This window comes from Pleurodeles waltl, chromosome 11, assembly GCF_031143425.1.
Source record: "Pleurodeles waltl isolate 20211129_DDA chromosome 11, aPleWal1.hap1.20221129, whole genome shotgun sequence".
Classification (NCBI taxonomy): Eukaryota; Metazoa; Chordata; class Amphibia; order Caudata; family Salamandridae; genus Pleurodeles; species Pleurodeles waltl.
In genome coordinates, this window is record NC_090450.1 from 408097748 (window position 1) to 408113896 (window position 16149).

Sequence of the window (16149 nt, forward strand, 5' to 3'; positions counted from 1 at the left end):
TTGTAAGGTGTACACCCTACTCTTTCTGTTTTCTGCTCCACACCGTCAAACATCCCGCAGCGACCATCTCTCCATTTTGCAGCAGGAACTGCAAGCCCTTTTGGCTAAAGCGTCTGTCGAGAGGATGCTGGTGCCAGATGTAGGACACAGTTGTTTTTCACGCTACTGTGTGGTGCCGAAGAAGGACAGAGATCTTTGGCCTATTCTAGATGTGTCCTTTTAACACCTGTCGCTGGAAGGAGAGATTCAAAATGCTCACCGTCGCCCTGACCTTGTCTCCCTCGATCCTGGAGACTGGATTGTAGCATTGGACCTCCAGCATGCGTATTCCTATATTCTCCTCCTGCTGTCCCGTTGTTGCCACCTGCAGTTTGTGGTAGGAGAGAATGATTTTCAGTTTGCTGTGCTTCCCTTAGGTATCACCATTGCTCCTCAAGTGTTCATAAAAGTGCTGGCGGTGGTGACAGCTTACCTTCAGAGGGCAGGGGTGCCAGTCTTCCCCCTACCTCGATGACTGGCTGTTAAAGGCGGGCTCACCCCAGGCAGTCGTCAACCACTTCCAGACTAAAACTAACCTCTTGTCACCTGACTCCTCTTCGGACGCTCCACTTCATCGTAGCCATTCTAGACATGATTCGGTTTTGTGACTTTCCTCTGGGAAAGTCAGTCCAGAATATTCAAACGGCGATCCTGGTCATTCAGGCTGTGTCCTGGATTTCAGTGAGGTGAACTCTGAACCTTCTGGGATTGATGGCCTCCTACATCCTGCTAGTCGAGCACTCTAGGTAGAATATGCAGACTCTGCAGTAGGCTCTGAAATCCCAGAGAGCCCATCATCACGAAGGACCTCTGAGACCATGTTCAGATGTAGGAGGAGACTGCAGAAGATCTGCAGTGGTGGCTACTGGACCACGACTGGGACCCTGCAGAGCCCTCTCGCTTCCCCACACAGAGCAGACAGTGATGACCGAAGCATAGCTTCTGGGTTGGAAAGCCACCTGGGAGGGTTGGCAATCAGAGCCCTCTTGTCTCCAGAAGAGTCCCAGCTCCACATCATTCTTCTGGAGCTGAGGGCCGTCCACATGGTGTTGAAAGCCTTTCTGCCGTCCATCAAGGTTAGGCAGGTACAGGTGCTCATGGACAATACTACTGTCATGTGGTACTACAACAAACAGACTGGGTGAGGTCACGGACCCTGTTCTTGGACGCCTTTTGGCTCTGGAAATGGCTGGTACACCAGGGAATTTTCCTAGTAGTGAACCACCTGGCAGGATCACTGCATGGCAAGATGGACAACCTCAGCCATCAACGCCTAGCGGATCATGAATGACAGCTATATTCGGAGGTGATTCAAGACCTCTTCTGTGAATGGGGAGAACCTTTGCTGGATCTTTTCACCACCACCTTGAACTCACAATGCCAGCACTTATGCATGCTGGAGTTTTCATGGCATCGCTCGCCAGATATTTGTTCACCCTCGAGTGGAACTTGTGAATCCTGTATACCTTTCCGGTGATAGCACTCCTGATAAGAGTTTTTGAGACGATCTGGACAGACCAGTTTCAAGTCATCCTAGTGACTCCAGATGTGTATTGTATCCAGAACTCCTGGACTTGAGCATATGCTCTCCGATCAGTCTGCCCCTCCACGTGATCCTGCTGTCACAGCAACAGGACATGGTTCTGTTCCAGGGCCTTTGCAATCTCTACCCTCATGCTTGGAGATTGAGTGGTGACACTTGAACACCTTTGAACCTTCCTCTGAAGGTGGTTTATGGAATCTCAGAAGCCAGGCATCTCTTGACAAAAACTGTATACGCCTGTCTTTGGATGAATTTGTGGTTTGTTGCAGCACTTGCCCGACTGAAACCTCTTTAGGCCAAGTTATTGGACGTTAAGTTATTTGCTCTGTCTCTTGCCCTGCAACACTTTGCTTTGGTCACAATTGATGGTTATCTTTTGGCCTGTACAGCCTTCTTACGGTTGCCAAATCAGCCCTTTGTTTTAAGGCACCTATTGTGATGTGATTTTGGAAAGGGCTGCAGCACAGGTTTTCCCCTTCTTGTTTAGTCATGCCCCAATGGGACCTTAATTTAGACCTTACTTATCAGATCTGCTGTCAGTCTGTGCCGCTTCACAGCTGTCCCTTATAGCTTCTTACTATCAAGACGTTGTTCCTCATTGCCATCACCTTGACATGGCATGTCACGGAGATTCATGGGCTTTGGGTCAGTCAGTCTTACACTTCCTTCTTCCCACACAAACTGCTTCTACAGACACGTCACCCTTCCTGCCAAAAGTTGTGACGCCATTCCATGTAGGTCATACCATTGCCCTGCTGGCATTCTATGCTCTGCTTCACCCCTCTGTGGAGGAGGAGAGACCTCATCACTTGGACCCCAAAAGAGGATTAAACTTCTACTTAGATCCTACCAAAGACCAGAGAGTGGACAATCAGCTCTTTGTGGGATTCTATGCAGTGGAAAACCAAAAAAAAACACAAGGCATTGCAGATGAGAGCCATCCCCTCCTGGATCGTGCTCTGAATTAAGATCTGGTACGCACTGCCCAAAAAGCAGCCTCTGGAAGGTGTGTGTGCGCTCATTCTACCAGGGCTAAAACTGCTACCACTGCACTAGCATGCAGAGGCCCAGTCATGGACATTTGCCAGGTGGCTTATATGGGTGTCCCTCCATATGTTCATGAAGTGTTATTTAATGGACAGTTAAGTTTGCTGAGAGGGACATTTGGCCCTCTCAGTCCTGGTGTGAGGCCAGCAAAAGACCCACCTCCAAACGGGACCTGCAGTGGTATCTATTCAGAGGGTGAAGGATCTGTGGCTTAGGTCTCTATCAGAAGGACAAGTTATTTACCTGTGATAATGCTCTTTCTGATAGAGATTTTATCTAGCTGCAGATTCCTCACTGACCCTTCCGTCCTCCCCGTTCTGTGATTGGATTTAATCCTTTAAAAACATCCCCAGTCTAGAAATCTGCACACTGTCTACAGAAAGCGGGTGTGGCCAGTCTCTAAAGCAACTGATGTCAGCATGCAGGAGTGGCATTTATATTGGCCCCACTCCTGATTCATTCTTCGAGGGATGTGAGAGTACTTATGTTATTGTGTGACTACTGTCCTGTGAAGGGTGCATGAATGCTGTTAGAAGTTTAGGAATTTTGCTTTTTCTCTGTAGCAACTAAACATTTCCCTTCATATTTTTCTTGAGGTCATTGCAGAAGACAGGTTATTTATTAATGGATGCGTCGTCTTCTTGAAACACTGCTGCAGTATTAATTTCTAAGTAGATTCATCTTCCTCCGCTTGTGAGTATTGAGGTTTATCCTTTCACTAATGTATTAGTGACACAAGTGATAGATTTATTTACCATCTCAAATCCTGGACCAGTGAATGTTGTCACTTCTGCCCACAACCTTGTAGTTGCAGTCTGTTGATACTATTGTCGCAAGAATCCATTGAGCAGTCTCAGCCCAATGTCCTGTCATCATTAGTACTTTGAGGCACTAGCCCCCCTTCCTGAAACTCCGCCTCTGGGCTTATATGAACCTTTCCACATAATTTTCATAAAGCTGCTGTTGACCCTCAGGGTAGTAAGACTGAGCTATCTAGGGTTTTCCTAGTGAGGTGATGTGGGTTATAAACCTGTGGCTCTACTAGGCACACAAACTCACTACATAAACCGATATTCAGCCAGTGCCTTTACTTTTAAAAATGTCAGAGTACTTTAATTCACACACAGTTAAATGTTAAACATAAAAGTTAAAATATACATAATGAAAACCAGTGGCACTCGATACAGTGCTCAATTGAAAACCCCTTTGTGTTATATTGGTTAGACTTCACAATATAAAGCCCCTTCATATTGCATTTGAGTGCATTCTTAGTCTACGAGCAATACCTATTTTTTTTTTTTTGCCGCGATGGTACACCATTCAAAGCCCTTCCTTTTGTATTTGACACGTGGTCTAGGTTATCAGTATATATATCAGCTGTGAGCTAGGGAATATCTTGATAGTTAGCCTAACACAACTATTGCACAGACAAATACCAATAAATATGATCAACAAAGTGGTGAAGCCAAAGGCCTTGGGCCAGTGTACACTTGAGCACAAACTGGGTTCACAGTAGCAGGTGCACCCCTCATCCCTGACTCCCGTTATAGGGGAATGAAGCACAGCAGTCTAAAGTTCAAAGCGTAGTATGGAGGTTGTGTGGGTTTTAAACTCTGAACTCTGCTAAGCATGCAGTAACACTTTGTAAATCTTGTCTAACATTTCTCTCTTATAAGCCCAAGGCTTCCTACTTCCGAAGAATACTTCTAACCACAGATTCCTCACCCTGAGAGTATCTCCACACGCCAGACAGCATTGAGAAGATTTAAACTGCATTGTTCCCACATGGCGGTAGGTGGTACCATGTGGCTTCGCACTTACTTAATTCTGCCCCAGAAATGCAGATGGGCCACATATAAGCACCACCCCTCTGTTTCGATGTTGGTTTCTTTCATTCCATACCTTTGTACATAGATCCAGAGCTCACCCCAACTGTTTTCTCACCAGTTGAGTTTTTGAGAAAAAAAGTTCCTATATCCAGTGTGCGAGGGAACTATGTCCCTACCAACAGCTACAGGGTTTAAACCTTGTAGGAGCTGTCAAAAACATGTCTGACGCAGACATTTTTGTGACAACAAACATCAAAGGTATGCCTCTGATGTTTGTGTTTTGAGGCATGACTTTAACCCCTTCGCTGCCAGGCCTTTTCCCCCTCAGGTGCCAGGCCTTTTTTTGGCTATTTGGGGCAGGGCGTGCTTAGCCCCTCATAAATTTTTGTCCACATAAGCTACCAACGTCAAATCTGTGTCCTTTTTTCCAACCTCCTAGGGATTCTAGAGGTACCCAGACTTTTTGAGTTCCCCTGAAGGAGACCAAGAAATTAGCCAAAATACAGTTAAAATTTCGTTTTTTGTTTTTTTTTAAATGGGGAAAAAAGGGCTGCAGAAGAAGGCTTGTGGTTTTCCCCTGAAATTGGCATCAACAAAGTGTTTGCAATGCTAAAATCACCAGCTTCCCAGCTTTCAGAAACAGGCAGACTTGAATTAGAAAACCCAATTTTGCAACATAATTTTGGCATTTTACTGGGACATACCCCATTTTTGTAAATTTTTTGAGCTTTCAGCCTCCTTCCAGTCAGTGACAGAAATGGGTGTGAAACCAATGCTGGATCCCAGAAACCTGAACATTTCTGATAAGTAGACAAAATTCTGAATTCAGCAATGGGTAATTTGTGTAGATCCTACAAGGGTTTCCTACAGAAAATAACAACTGAAATAAAGACATTTTGAAATTGAGGTAAAAAAAAACAGCCATTTTTCACTACGTTTTACTCTGTAACTTTTTCCTGCAATGTCAGATTTTTTAAAGCAATATACCGTTACGTCTACTGGACTCTTCTGGTTGCGGGGATATATAGGGCTTGTAGATTCATCAAGAACCCTAGGTACCCAGAGCCAATAAATGAGCTGCATCTTGCAGTGGGTTTTCATTCTATACCGGGTATACAGCAATTGATTTGCTGAAATATAAAGAGTGAAAAATAGGTATCAAGAAAACCTTTGTATTTCCAAAACGGGCACAAGATAAGGTGTTGAGGAGCAGTGGTTATTTGCACATCTCTGAATTCTGGGATGCCCATACTAGCATGTGAATTACAGGGCATTTCACAACTAGACGTCTTTTTTACACACTGTCTTATATTTGGAAGGAAAAAATGTAGAGAAGGACACGGGGCAGTAACACTTGTTTTGCTATTCTATGTTCCCCCAAGTCTCCCGATAAAAATGGTACCTCACTTGGGTGGGTAGGCCTAGTGCCCGCGACAGGAAATGCCCCAAAACACAAAGTGGACACATCACATTTTCTCAAAGAAAACAGAAGTGTTTTTTACAAAGTGCCTACCTGTGGATTTTGGCCTCTAGCTCAACCGGCACCTAGGGAAACCTACCAAACCTGTGCATTTTTTTAAACTAGAGACCTAGGGGAATCCAAGACTGGGTGACTTATGGGGCTCTCACCAGGTTCTGTTACCCAGAATCCTTTGCAAACCTCAAAATCTGGCTAAAAAAACACTTTATCCTCACATTTCGGTGACAGAAAGTTCTGGAATGTGAGAGGAGCCACAAATTTCCTTCCACCCAGCGTTCCTCCAAGTCTCCCGATAAAAATGATACCTCCCTTGTGTAGGTGGGCCAAATGTTTGTGACAGGGAAGAGCCAAAAACACGTCGAAATTGAGGGGGAACCAACGTGGGTCCAAAAGGGCATGACGAAACAAAACATTTTTAGGCTGACAAGTGCAGCAGAAATTTTATCGGTATAGATGAGTCAGTGCTGGGTGGTAGGTATTTTGTGGATTCCTGCAGATTCCGGACGGTTCCATCACAAAAATGTGGGGAAAATGTGTGCTTTCCAGCAAAGTTGCAGGTTTGCAGGGCATTGTGGGTAAGGAAATCGTGCGGGGTGCATGTGAAGCACACCACCCTGGAATCAACTAGATGTTTCGGTTTCAGATATGTCTAGGTCTTGTGGATTTTTCTACATGGCAGCGTCCCAAAGTAAAAAAAAAAAAAAAAAAAAAGTGCAGCACTCACCATTGCAAGTGGGACGATTTTGAGAGTTACAAGCTCTCATGGCCCAAATGTAAAACAAAAACCAAAAATAATCAAATGTCCTCTTGCTTGCCATGGGATAGATGTTTTAGTGTGCGGAGGAGAGCTGAAAGACTGTTAGCCCCGTCAGTTCGGGTGGGGGCATAACCAGGCCCATACTGGTTGGTAGCCACCACCCCACTATTTTTTTTTTTATTTTTTTTTTTATTCCCTGGCATCTAGTAGACTCTGTCCCCCCCGGGTGTGGATAGGGGGTAATTGTCCAATCTGCCCACTGGTGGGCAGGACAACTTTGGCCCCATTTATTTGGGGTGGGGGTATGGCCACCTCTTATTTTGAAAAAAAAAAAAAAAATCTTCCCTGGTGGGCTTTCTGCCCCCCTTGGGGACAGATGGGCCTTCCATGAATAGGCCAATCTGCCCCCAAGGGGGCAGTTATGGCCAACAGTAATGTGCCCCCATGGGGTGCGACCTTTGCCCAAGGGGCTGCCCCCCCACCTAACAAAACACACACCAATCCATGGTGTCTAGAGGATTGGCCTAACTAAAATAAAATAAACAAAAAATAGGCCGATCTGCCCCCAAGGGGGGCAGAAATGGCCTAATAATAATTTCCCTAATAATTTAAGCTCTCTAAACACAAAAAAATAAAAGTAAAAAAATTTTTTTTATCCCTGGTGTCTAGTGGTTTTCTTCCCCCCCGGGGGCAGAAATGGCCTAATAATAATTTGTCCCCCCGGGAGCGACCCTTGCCCAAGGGGTCGCTCCCCAAACATAAAAAGAAAAAAAAATATCCCTGGTGTCTAGTGGATTTCTGTCCCCGGGGGTGGGCAGAAATGGGCAAGAAATAATTTGCCTCCCAAGGAGCGGCCCTTGCCCAAAGGGCCGCTCCCCTTATTTGAAATAGCCCCCGCCAAAAAAATCCCTGGTGTCTAGTGGTTTCTGCCCCCCCGGGGTCAGATCGCAAGGCGGCCTAATAATAATTTGTCCCACCCCGCCATCCTCCCCCTTTCCCTGGGAGCGACCCTTGCCCAAGGGGTCGCTCCCCAAACATAAAAAAAAAAAGAAGAAAAAAAAAAAGAGAAATAAAATTATCCCTGATGTCTAGTGGATTTCTGCCCCCAATGGCCTAGAAATAATGTGCCCCCCGAGGAACAGCCCCTGCCCAAGGGGCCGCTCCCCTTATTTGAAATAGCCCCCCAAAAAATATATCCCTGGTGTCTAGTGGATTTCTAATAATTTTAGGCTGAACTGCCCCCCGGGGGGGGGGGGAGGGGGGCAAAAATGGCCTAGAAATAAATTGCCCCCCTGGGGAGCGGCCCTTCCCCAACAAAAAAAATCCCTGGTGTCTAGTGCATTTCTGCTCCCCGATCGCTTCGCGCTCGGGCAGCAGAAATACTCCGAGAGACATGAAAGGAGAGGAAATAACTTTCCTCTCCTTTCATGCCTCTCTGCCCCCTCCACGTGATCGGATCGATCGGGCACTGGAAGCTGAGCTTCCAGCTCCGGAGGGAAGGCCTCTGATGAGGTCAGCGTGCGAATGCGCGCTGACTTCATCAGACGCCACAGGGGGTGCGGGGGTGGAAGGGGAAGCGATTCCCCTTCCATTTCTGCCCAGGGGAGGGGGTGCTTGGCCTAGTGCTCCCCCGGGGGCCCATAGCAGGACGACATAGTCTCGTCCTCGGCACCCAACAGGTTGTCCTGCAAGGAGTGTATCCCTGTGAATCTGAAGGCTATCCGGGAATGTGAAGTGTAGCTGTATGTTGCTTAGCATACAAAGAAGTTAGGGAAGTCTTGCTTCGGCTCTGGGTTGTGGGCATGTACCAGTTTCTGCTTGCATGGCTGTGACAGGTCCTAATCACCATCCAAAGCCTGGTAAACAGAAATGGAAGCGCAAGAAAGGCAAGCAGGAATCGTCCCAGTCCCTCCACTCTCAGCCTGAGAAGCTGAAACAATGTCAGGGTACCGCTGGACCTCACTCCCTGTCCCTTGGTGAGGTGCTAATTCTGCAACTGATACAGCCCAAGTTTCCAGGGCCGTCAGTGACCAAGATACAGATTGAAGCCCATAAAAAGGCTATGTTGCAAATGTTCACCGCTCTTCTGGCTCCCTCTGGCACACAGTCAGATCCCAAGGGTCTGCAGAGGCCTTCAATCAGGTTACTGCTAGCTTGTCTGTCCTCACCGCTGTCTGAACTTCCTGAATCCATGGTTAGTTCCACTCTGACGCCAGAGCCAACTTCCAAACTGACATTAAAATACCAGATGCTGGTGTTGAGGACCAAGCACCCTTTTTTCCAAAAGTCATGACTCCATATCACACTGCGCGGTCCATCACTCTCCCAATGTCCCTTTCTCCGCATCAGCCCTTAAAAGAGTAGGAGAGAACTCCATTGGCTGGACCCCTTGAGCTTTTACATCAATCTCACCAAATACTATTGGGTGAATGATCAGCTTTTTGTAGTGGTGTCTGAGACTAAGAAAGGCAATTAAGAAAATCACATTGTAAAGGTTGATAGTACTCTGCATTAAGATCTGCTATGCACTGGCCAAGAAGGAACCTCAAGAAGGATCTAGGACCATTCCACCAGGGCCAAGGATGCTACCAGTGCCTTTGCATATGGAGTGTTAGTTCTAGATGTCTGTAAGGCTGCGACGTGGGCCTTGATGCATATGTTCACAAAGCACTACTGCCTTGAGAGCCAGGTCTAACAGCAAGGCATTTTTCCTGTTTGGAACTACAGGACTTTGTAATCTGTCCCATTCCATAGACCAGCCACCTTGAGAGGTACTGCTTCAGTATTCATTCTGAATGTGATGGATCTGATGTTAAAAGTATCCATCAGAAGAACAATTTACTCAGTCTTAACTGCAGATTCCTCACTGCTCTATCATCTCCCCATTCTGTTAAATGGTCTGTTTTTCAATCAAAAAAGGTTCCAAATTAAAGATATGCACACTGGTCTGATTTTTGTGGGGCTCGATATCAAAAGGTACGGATATAATCAAGAAAGAAACTGATGACGACACACAAGGGTGGTGCGTATAAGAGGCTCCATCCTCACTTCAGGGGCAGAACAAACCCAGTGCGGAGCTGCACAGCTCTACCTTACTATCACATGGGAGCAATGCTATATACATTTTATTGATCCAGTTTATTCTGAAAAAAAGGAGTCTGCAGATAGAGAATTTAGCGATCAAAAATCTTGTTACAAAGGTAAGTAAATAGCTTGTTCACTTGTCCTAAAGTTCATTGTGTGGTACACATTCCAGCTTTATTTGTCAGAAGGTCATACTATGTAAAATACCTCCCTGTGTTTGGTCTGTTAATGTCTCAATCAGTTATGAACACTGGAAATACTTCTTAGGTGGACAAACACAGCTGATGCTAAATTAATTCAGAGTGGAAGATTAGGAAAGGAGGCAGAGGTAAAGCCTCTCTCTCTACTGTTTCACTTTATTTGTTTGTAATTACATGAGTTCTACCATACAGCGGCACAGTAAAGCTAGACCTAAAAAAATAAAATATAGAGGGAGTAGATATTGTGGGCAGCTTTTTTCAGCCAATGGCTTTTCAAATTCCTGGTTTGCCATAGTTTAGTCTAGTATATTGGAAAGCTGCTGTTGAACATAAATTATTCCAGAAGCTGTAGAGTACCATCAAGCACCCAGGAGCCAATCTGATCCTTTTTGAAAATTCTGCCGCATAAAATGATCTATTGATAGCGAAATCTTTAGTCTCTTGGTTCATGGAGATATTGCGTGCAGATGCTTATGACTTCAGAGACAACAGTCCTGATAGAGGACGTAAGCCATTTTTGCTTTGTTACGATATTTGATAATTGTATAGAACATTAACAGGTATAACTCGTACATCTCAGGGTAGTAGCATGGAGAGGAATATAGAATAATAATATCTGATGGCGACTTCTTGTTGCAGATTCCTTACCTTAAAATTATCCCCCTCCCCAGACGTCAGACTGGATCCAGAGATCTTTCTTCAAGCAGTACCCTTGCACGCCATCAGGTGGCATCAGTCGACTCCACATCCATTGTTGGTGTTGTGGCCGCCATGATGACGTTGCAGTCTTATATAGGTGCCACCCCAGCGCACTGACGTCAGTTCTTTTCTTTCTGCGTAAGCCTATGTGCAGATCCCGAGAAGAGCTACCATCAGTCACTTTTTGACTGACTTTTCAACCCTTTTGTCGAACTTTTTGATTTCTTGGTGCGTTGAGATGTCTTCCAGTAAGACCGGATTCAAGCTGTGTGACTCCTGTCACCAACACGATGTTGGTGACGGATTCGCACCTTGTGTGCTTGTGTTGTCTGGAATGCGACCAGACCTGGAAGTCGTGCTCCAGCTGCCGGGTCATGAACCCGAAGGCTTTGAGGGAGCAGTTCCTAAAGCTCATGGGGGCCCGGCAGTCTGCTCTGCATCGCTCCTGGTCTCACTCGAGAGAAAGGCCACAAGATGATTTGCGGAGCCATCACCACTCGTGCTCGTCCAACTCCAAGTCCTTGGGACATTCGGGTTCACAAGTAGAAAAAGTTGAAGAAGAAAAGGCGGTCTTCAACTTTGCGCGGCCAACTCGGGAGGACCGTCGTTGTCAGTGTCCATCCCAGAGCAGGAAAAATATCGCCTGATGCCAACTTTGATGGGGCCATCTCTCCCCAGGTTGGATCCTGATCCTTATACCTACTAGTATAGGTACAGTGAGAGTATAGGGGCGTAAACTGAACCCTCTAAAATACCAGCTTGCAAACCCTTAAATGGACTGAGCTCAGGAATTTGGTGAAGCCAGTAGGTTGAACACCTCCCCTGACTCTGGCTTGCTTTCTCCATCTACTGTGGCTGTAGAGGAGGGAGCCTCCTACTCGATAGTAGTGTGAAGAGTTACCGAGGTTCTGGGCTTCGAGCTGCCTTCAGTGGCGGTCAGGACTATCCTCCTGATTGATGTGCTTCAGCCCAGAGCTTCCACATCTGAGCCCCTATTGACCTACAATGAGGCACTCTCTGATGTCCTGCTGTGGACACGGTCTAAACCCAGCACAGGAGCTACTCTCAATAGGACAATCGCCCGGTGCCTTAGGCCTCTGCCTAATGACCCTAAATTCCTGACCCAACACCCTACTCCTGAGAACGTAGTCATTCAGGCTTCTTCCTCTTCTGGTGCATTTCCTTGTGCACCCCTGGACAGGGATCAAAAAGATTGGATCAACTTGGGAAGAAAACATTCTCTTCCTCCAGTCTGCCATTGCGTTCCATGAAAACAGCATGCCTTTTGGGCTGCTACACACATACTTAATGGGATATGGTAGCGCAGGTACTGCCACAGGTCCCGGAGGAGGCCCGGGCCATTCTCTCCCAAGTTGTTGCTGATGGGAGAGACGCAGCCAAGTTCACAATTCGATGTGGACTGAAAACCACAGACTCACTGGACAGATTAGTTGCGTCAACAGTGTCCCTTCTGTGCCACGTTTGGTTGAGGCCACCTGGCTTTTGAGGGGATGTCCAGCAATTGCTTATGGACATGCCCTTTGATGGCACCCATCTCTATGGAGACAAAGCGGCCTCAGCGCTCAACGCTTTAAGGAGTCCAGGTTACGGCTCGGTCCCTTGGCCTCGCAGCTGCTCTTCGTCCCCCTCAGTCATAGAGGGGGGGTTCCCTGTGCCAGAAGTAGGTAGTGGTTGTTATTCCTGCTACTTTCTGGTGCCCTAAAGGACGAGAGCCTTTATCTAGTCCTAGGCCTCTGGGCCCAACCATCTCTTCCTCAGAAAGAAGTTCAAATTGCTGTTTTGTTGCAGCAGTAGGCTAGGGTTCTCCTCCTGAACTTGTCTAGTCTTCGTTGTCTTGCGTGGAGATTGAGCGGCAGCAGTTGACAGCTTTCGACCTTCCGCCCGAAATCTGTGACATTATCTTGCCAGCCAGGCATCCCTCCACCAAAACGGTTATAAGCCTGTCCTTGGCATAAATTTGGGGCATGGTGTACCAACAAAACTTTTGATTCCCTTTCTGCACCTCTGTCTGCGGTTCTTTTGTTTATTCTCTCTCTTGCCCAGTAGGGCTCTGCTTTGGGCACCCTTAAGGGTTATCTGCACACTCTGCCTTCCTCAGACTTCTTGACCAACCCGCCTTGTTTAAATCTCCCATTGTTGTGAGATTCTTCAAAGGTCTTACCTATATGTTTCCACCTACCCATTCATAATGCCCCAGTGGGATTTGAAGCCGGTCCTTACCTTCCTCATGTGTCCCCCTTTTGTTCCTCTTCATAATTGTCCTCTTCGGCTTATCACCTTAAAAACGGCCTTCCTTGTGGCCATCACTTCTGCATGGTAAGCGAGCGAGCCACAAGCTCTTTCTTTGAAGCCACTCTTCATCTCTCTCCATCCAGCAAAGTGCAGCTTCGTACTAGGGCCTCATTCCTCTCCAAAGTGGTCGCGACCTTTCATGTAGGTCAAACTATCACCTTGCCCACTTTTTATGCACACCACATCCTTCTCGTGAGGGGGAGAGTCTCCACCGTCTGGATCCAAAAAGAGCATTGGCGTTCTATCTCAATCGTACCAAAGACTTCCGGGTGGACGATCTACTCTTTGTAGATTGTATGGTTGGAAAGAAAGGACGGATGGTGCCGAAGAGAACCATCTCCAGATGGGTTGTTCTCTGCATCAAATTTGCTACGCTTTGGCTAAGAAGCAACCAGAGCAATAATTGCAACCACTAAGTTACCACATAGAGTTCCAGTCCTGGCCATCTGCCAGGCACCACCGTGAGCATACCGGCACATGTTTACCAAACACTACTGTCTGAGAAGTCAGGTCCCCAAAAACTGGTATTTTGGCCATCTGTCCTGCAGGACTTCATCGTATGATCTTGGTTCGCAGACCCATCTCCTGGGATGGTATTGCTTGAGCATCTATTCCAAGGTAAGGAATCTGCTACTAGAAGTCTCTATCAGATGAACAAGTTACTTGCCTTCAGTAACAAATTATCTGGTAGAGACATATTCTAGTTGCAGATTACCTACTGCCCCACCCATCGTCCCTGCAAACTGATTTCTGGGGACATGGACTCCCTTTTAGGGCTCTATTTGGTGCACCAATCTCAGTGTTCTCCATGGCTCCATGCTTCTGGCTTAAAAAGTTGTGAAAAGAAACTGATGTCAGCGCACCGGGGTGGTGCCTATATCAACTTCGACGTCCTCACGGTGACCGCGACGCCAACGACTGACGTGGATTCGATTGACACCCCCCTGATGGCGCGCAAGAATACTGCTCGAAGAAAAATCTCCAGATCCAGTCTGAACTCTGGGGGAAACTCTAAGGTAAGGAATCTGCAACTAGAATATGTCTCCACCAAATAATTAATTACCGGAGGTAAGTAACTTGTTCAATACTGATTGTGCAGGGAAACCACGCTCCTGATCAAGAAGCCATTTAAAAGTAATACTTTCTCACTGGAAAATATTTCTAGTGTGATAACCTGCTGAATATTAGAAATGCAATTTAGCTTTTCTTGTAGAAGTTTAATTCTTTGTCAAAAAATATAAGCATCAGTAATTGGTGAATGTTTTATGCAAATTTTTATTTAGTCTTGAGCTGTCTTCTAGTCTGTAGTTGTTTACGCTGTATTTAGTTTGTGCGCTTATAAATGTTGCCGTGATCCAGCACTAGACTTGGGGTCTCCCAGCTGTATATTCTTTACTTACAAGGTTTTATTCTGGCAACATCAATAACAAATCCTTGACTATTTATTGCCTTCCTTTTTTCCATTTTAGAAATCTAGCAGCAATGTGCGGATCAGCATGATTAACAACCCTAGTGACGCTGTGACCTCTGATAACACTCGCATAGGCCGTGCCCTTTGGTCGGCCCTCCAGACACAGAACTCGAACAATGCTAAAAACTTCATCACCAAGATGGCTAAGGAGGAGACGGCTCAGGCACTGAATTCTGGAGCAGACATTGCAGAATTCGCCGTTGGGGTATGGAATCTTTGTGCTTTTCTTAGCTTAGTACAGCACTGGTTTAGTTTTAGTGCACTGCAAAGGTATACAGACTTTGTCACATAACCAGTTCTTGCTCTAAAGAGGTTTCTAAATTGTAGCTGTCATGAAATTATGGGCACATTAGGTTCTCAGTGTTGGGTTACATGTTATAAAAAATGGTACAAGGGCTCAGCTTGTTAATTGTTTGCCTGTAAAGATTTGGCTCTGCTTTGGTATATGGAGCACAGTTGACAGAGGTGAACTGGTCTAGAAAGTTTGGTGAAGCCCTTGCTCCTTTGTGGTGTTAAAAAAAAAAAAAAAATGCAAATATCTCGGCAAGTGAAGACCTCTTAGCAGGCATATGTGTGACCTTCTGGTCATGAATTCAAATTCTAGTAGGGATAGTTGAAGCTTTCAGCATTCCATTGTTGATACATCCAGTGGCACTGAATGGGGGGGCTTTAGCATATATTATTTACAGCATTTTGGAACCGCAAAACTGCAGTATTAAGCACTCTTTGAAAAACAAATTATATTTTCCAGTAGACTCTGCCAAGGCTTTTAAATTAGGAGCTGAAGGTAAATTTCATATGAATGGTGATGTTATCTTCGGCTCTGCTGTTGATTGCATAATGACATTTTGTATCAAAATGGTGGCTTTAACCTATGCAAAAAATAGTAACAAATAAGTGAGGTTCAAATGCAACATGTCAGAGCTGGACCGCCTGCGATTCACATAGTTATTTAAAGTCATACAGGTACTGTCAGTGTGAGACTCCTGTGCTGGAATGCTAAGCCAAATCTTGAACCTGTCTACAATGAAGTCACAATGTAATAAACAAATCTTCAGCTGAACAGCAAGAATGGTTAAGCATTTAGTGAGTTGGTGAAGAACACTGGTGAAAGGGACTCTGGTAGTCTTAACTTCTTCTGTACGTAATACTCATTAATTGTCTTAAACCCTAGAAATTCTCATAGAGACTTCTAACCGTAGTTCTGAAGTCTCTATCAGAACTGCAGTTCTGAAGTCTCTGTCAGAGCTAAAGTTCTGATAGCAACATCAATTTTTCACCTTGTGAATTTCCCCCAGGTACCAGACTGGATCCGTAAACTTACAAGAAATTAACTTGTGCATCAACGAAGTTGGTTATGTCGATCCCGGACATGATGTTGGAGCCACTTTAAAAGCACCACCTGCGCAAACAGACATTAAGGGGGTTATTACAACTTTGGAGGAGGTGTTAATCTGTCCCAAAAGTGACGGTAAAGTGACGGATATACCACCAGCCCTATTACGAGTCCATTATATCGTATGGAACTCGTAATATGGCTGGTGGTATATCCGTCACATTTGGGACGGATTAACACCTCCTCCAAAGTTGTAATAACCCCCTAAGTTTCCTTCTTTCTGAACCTACAAACGTGGATCCAAGGCACTTCATCCTGTCATTTTGAACGAGTTTTTCCTCATATTCTTTC

At 45.8% G+C, this 16149-nt stretch overlaps 1 protein-coding gene across 3 annotated transcripts in view; it reads left to right on the top strand.

Annotated features, from left to right (window-relative positions):
- The window catches only part of UGGT1 (UDP-glucose glycoprotein glucosyltransferase 1), a 1185714-nt gene that overhangs the window by 592763 nt on the left and 576802 nt on the right, over positions 1 to 16149 (top strand). For all 3 annotated transcript variants that reach the window (XM_069213734.1, XM_069213736.1, XM_069213735.1), the window contains one exon: positions 14461 to 14667. In XM_069213734.1, the coding sequence (XP_069069835.1) occupies positions 14461 to 14667 (207 nt within the window). The remainder of the gene's footprint in view (positions 1 to 14460; positions 14668 to 16149) is intronic.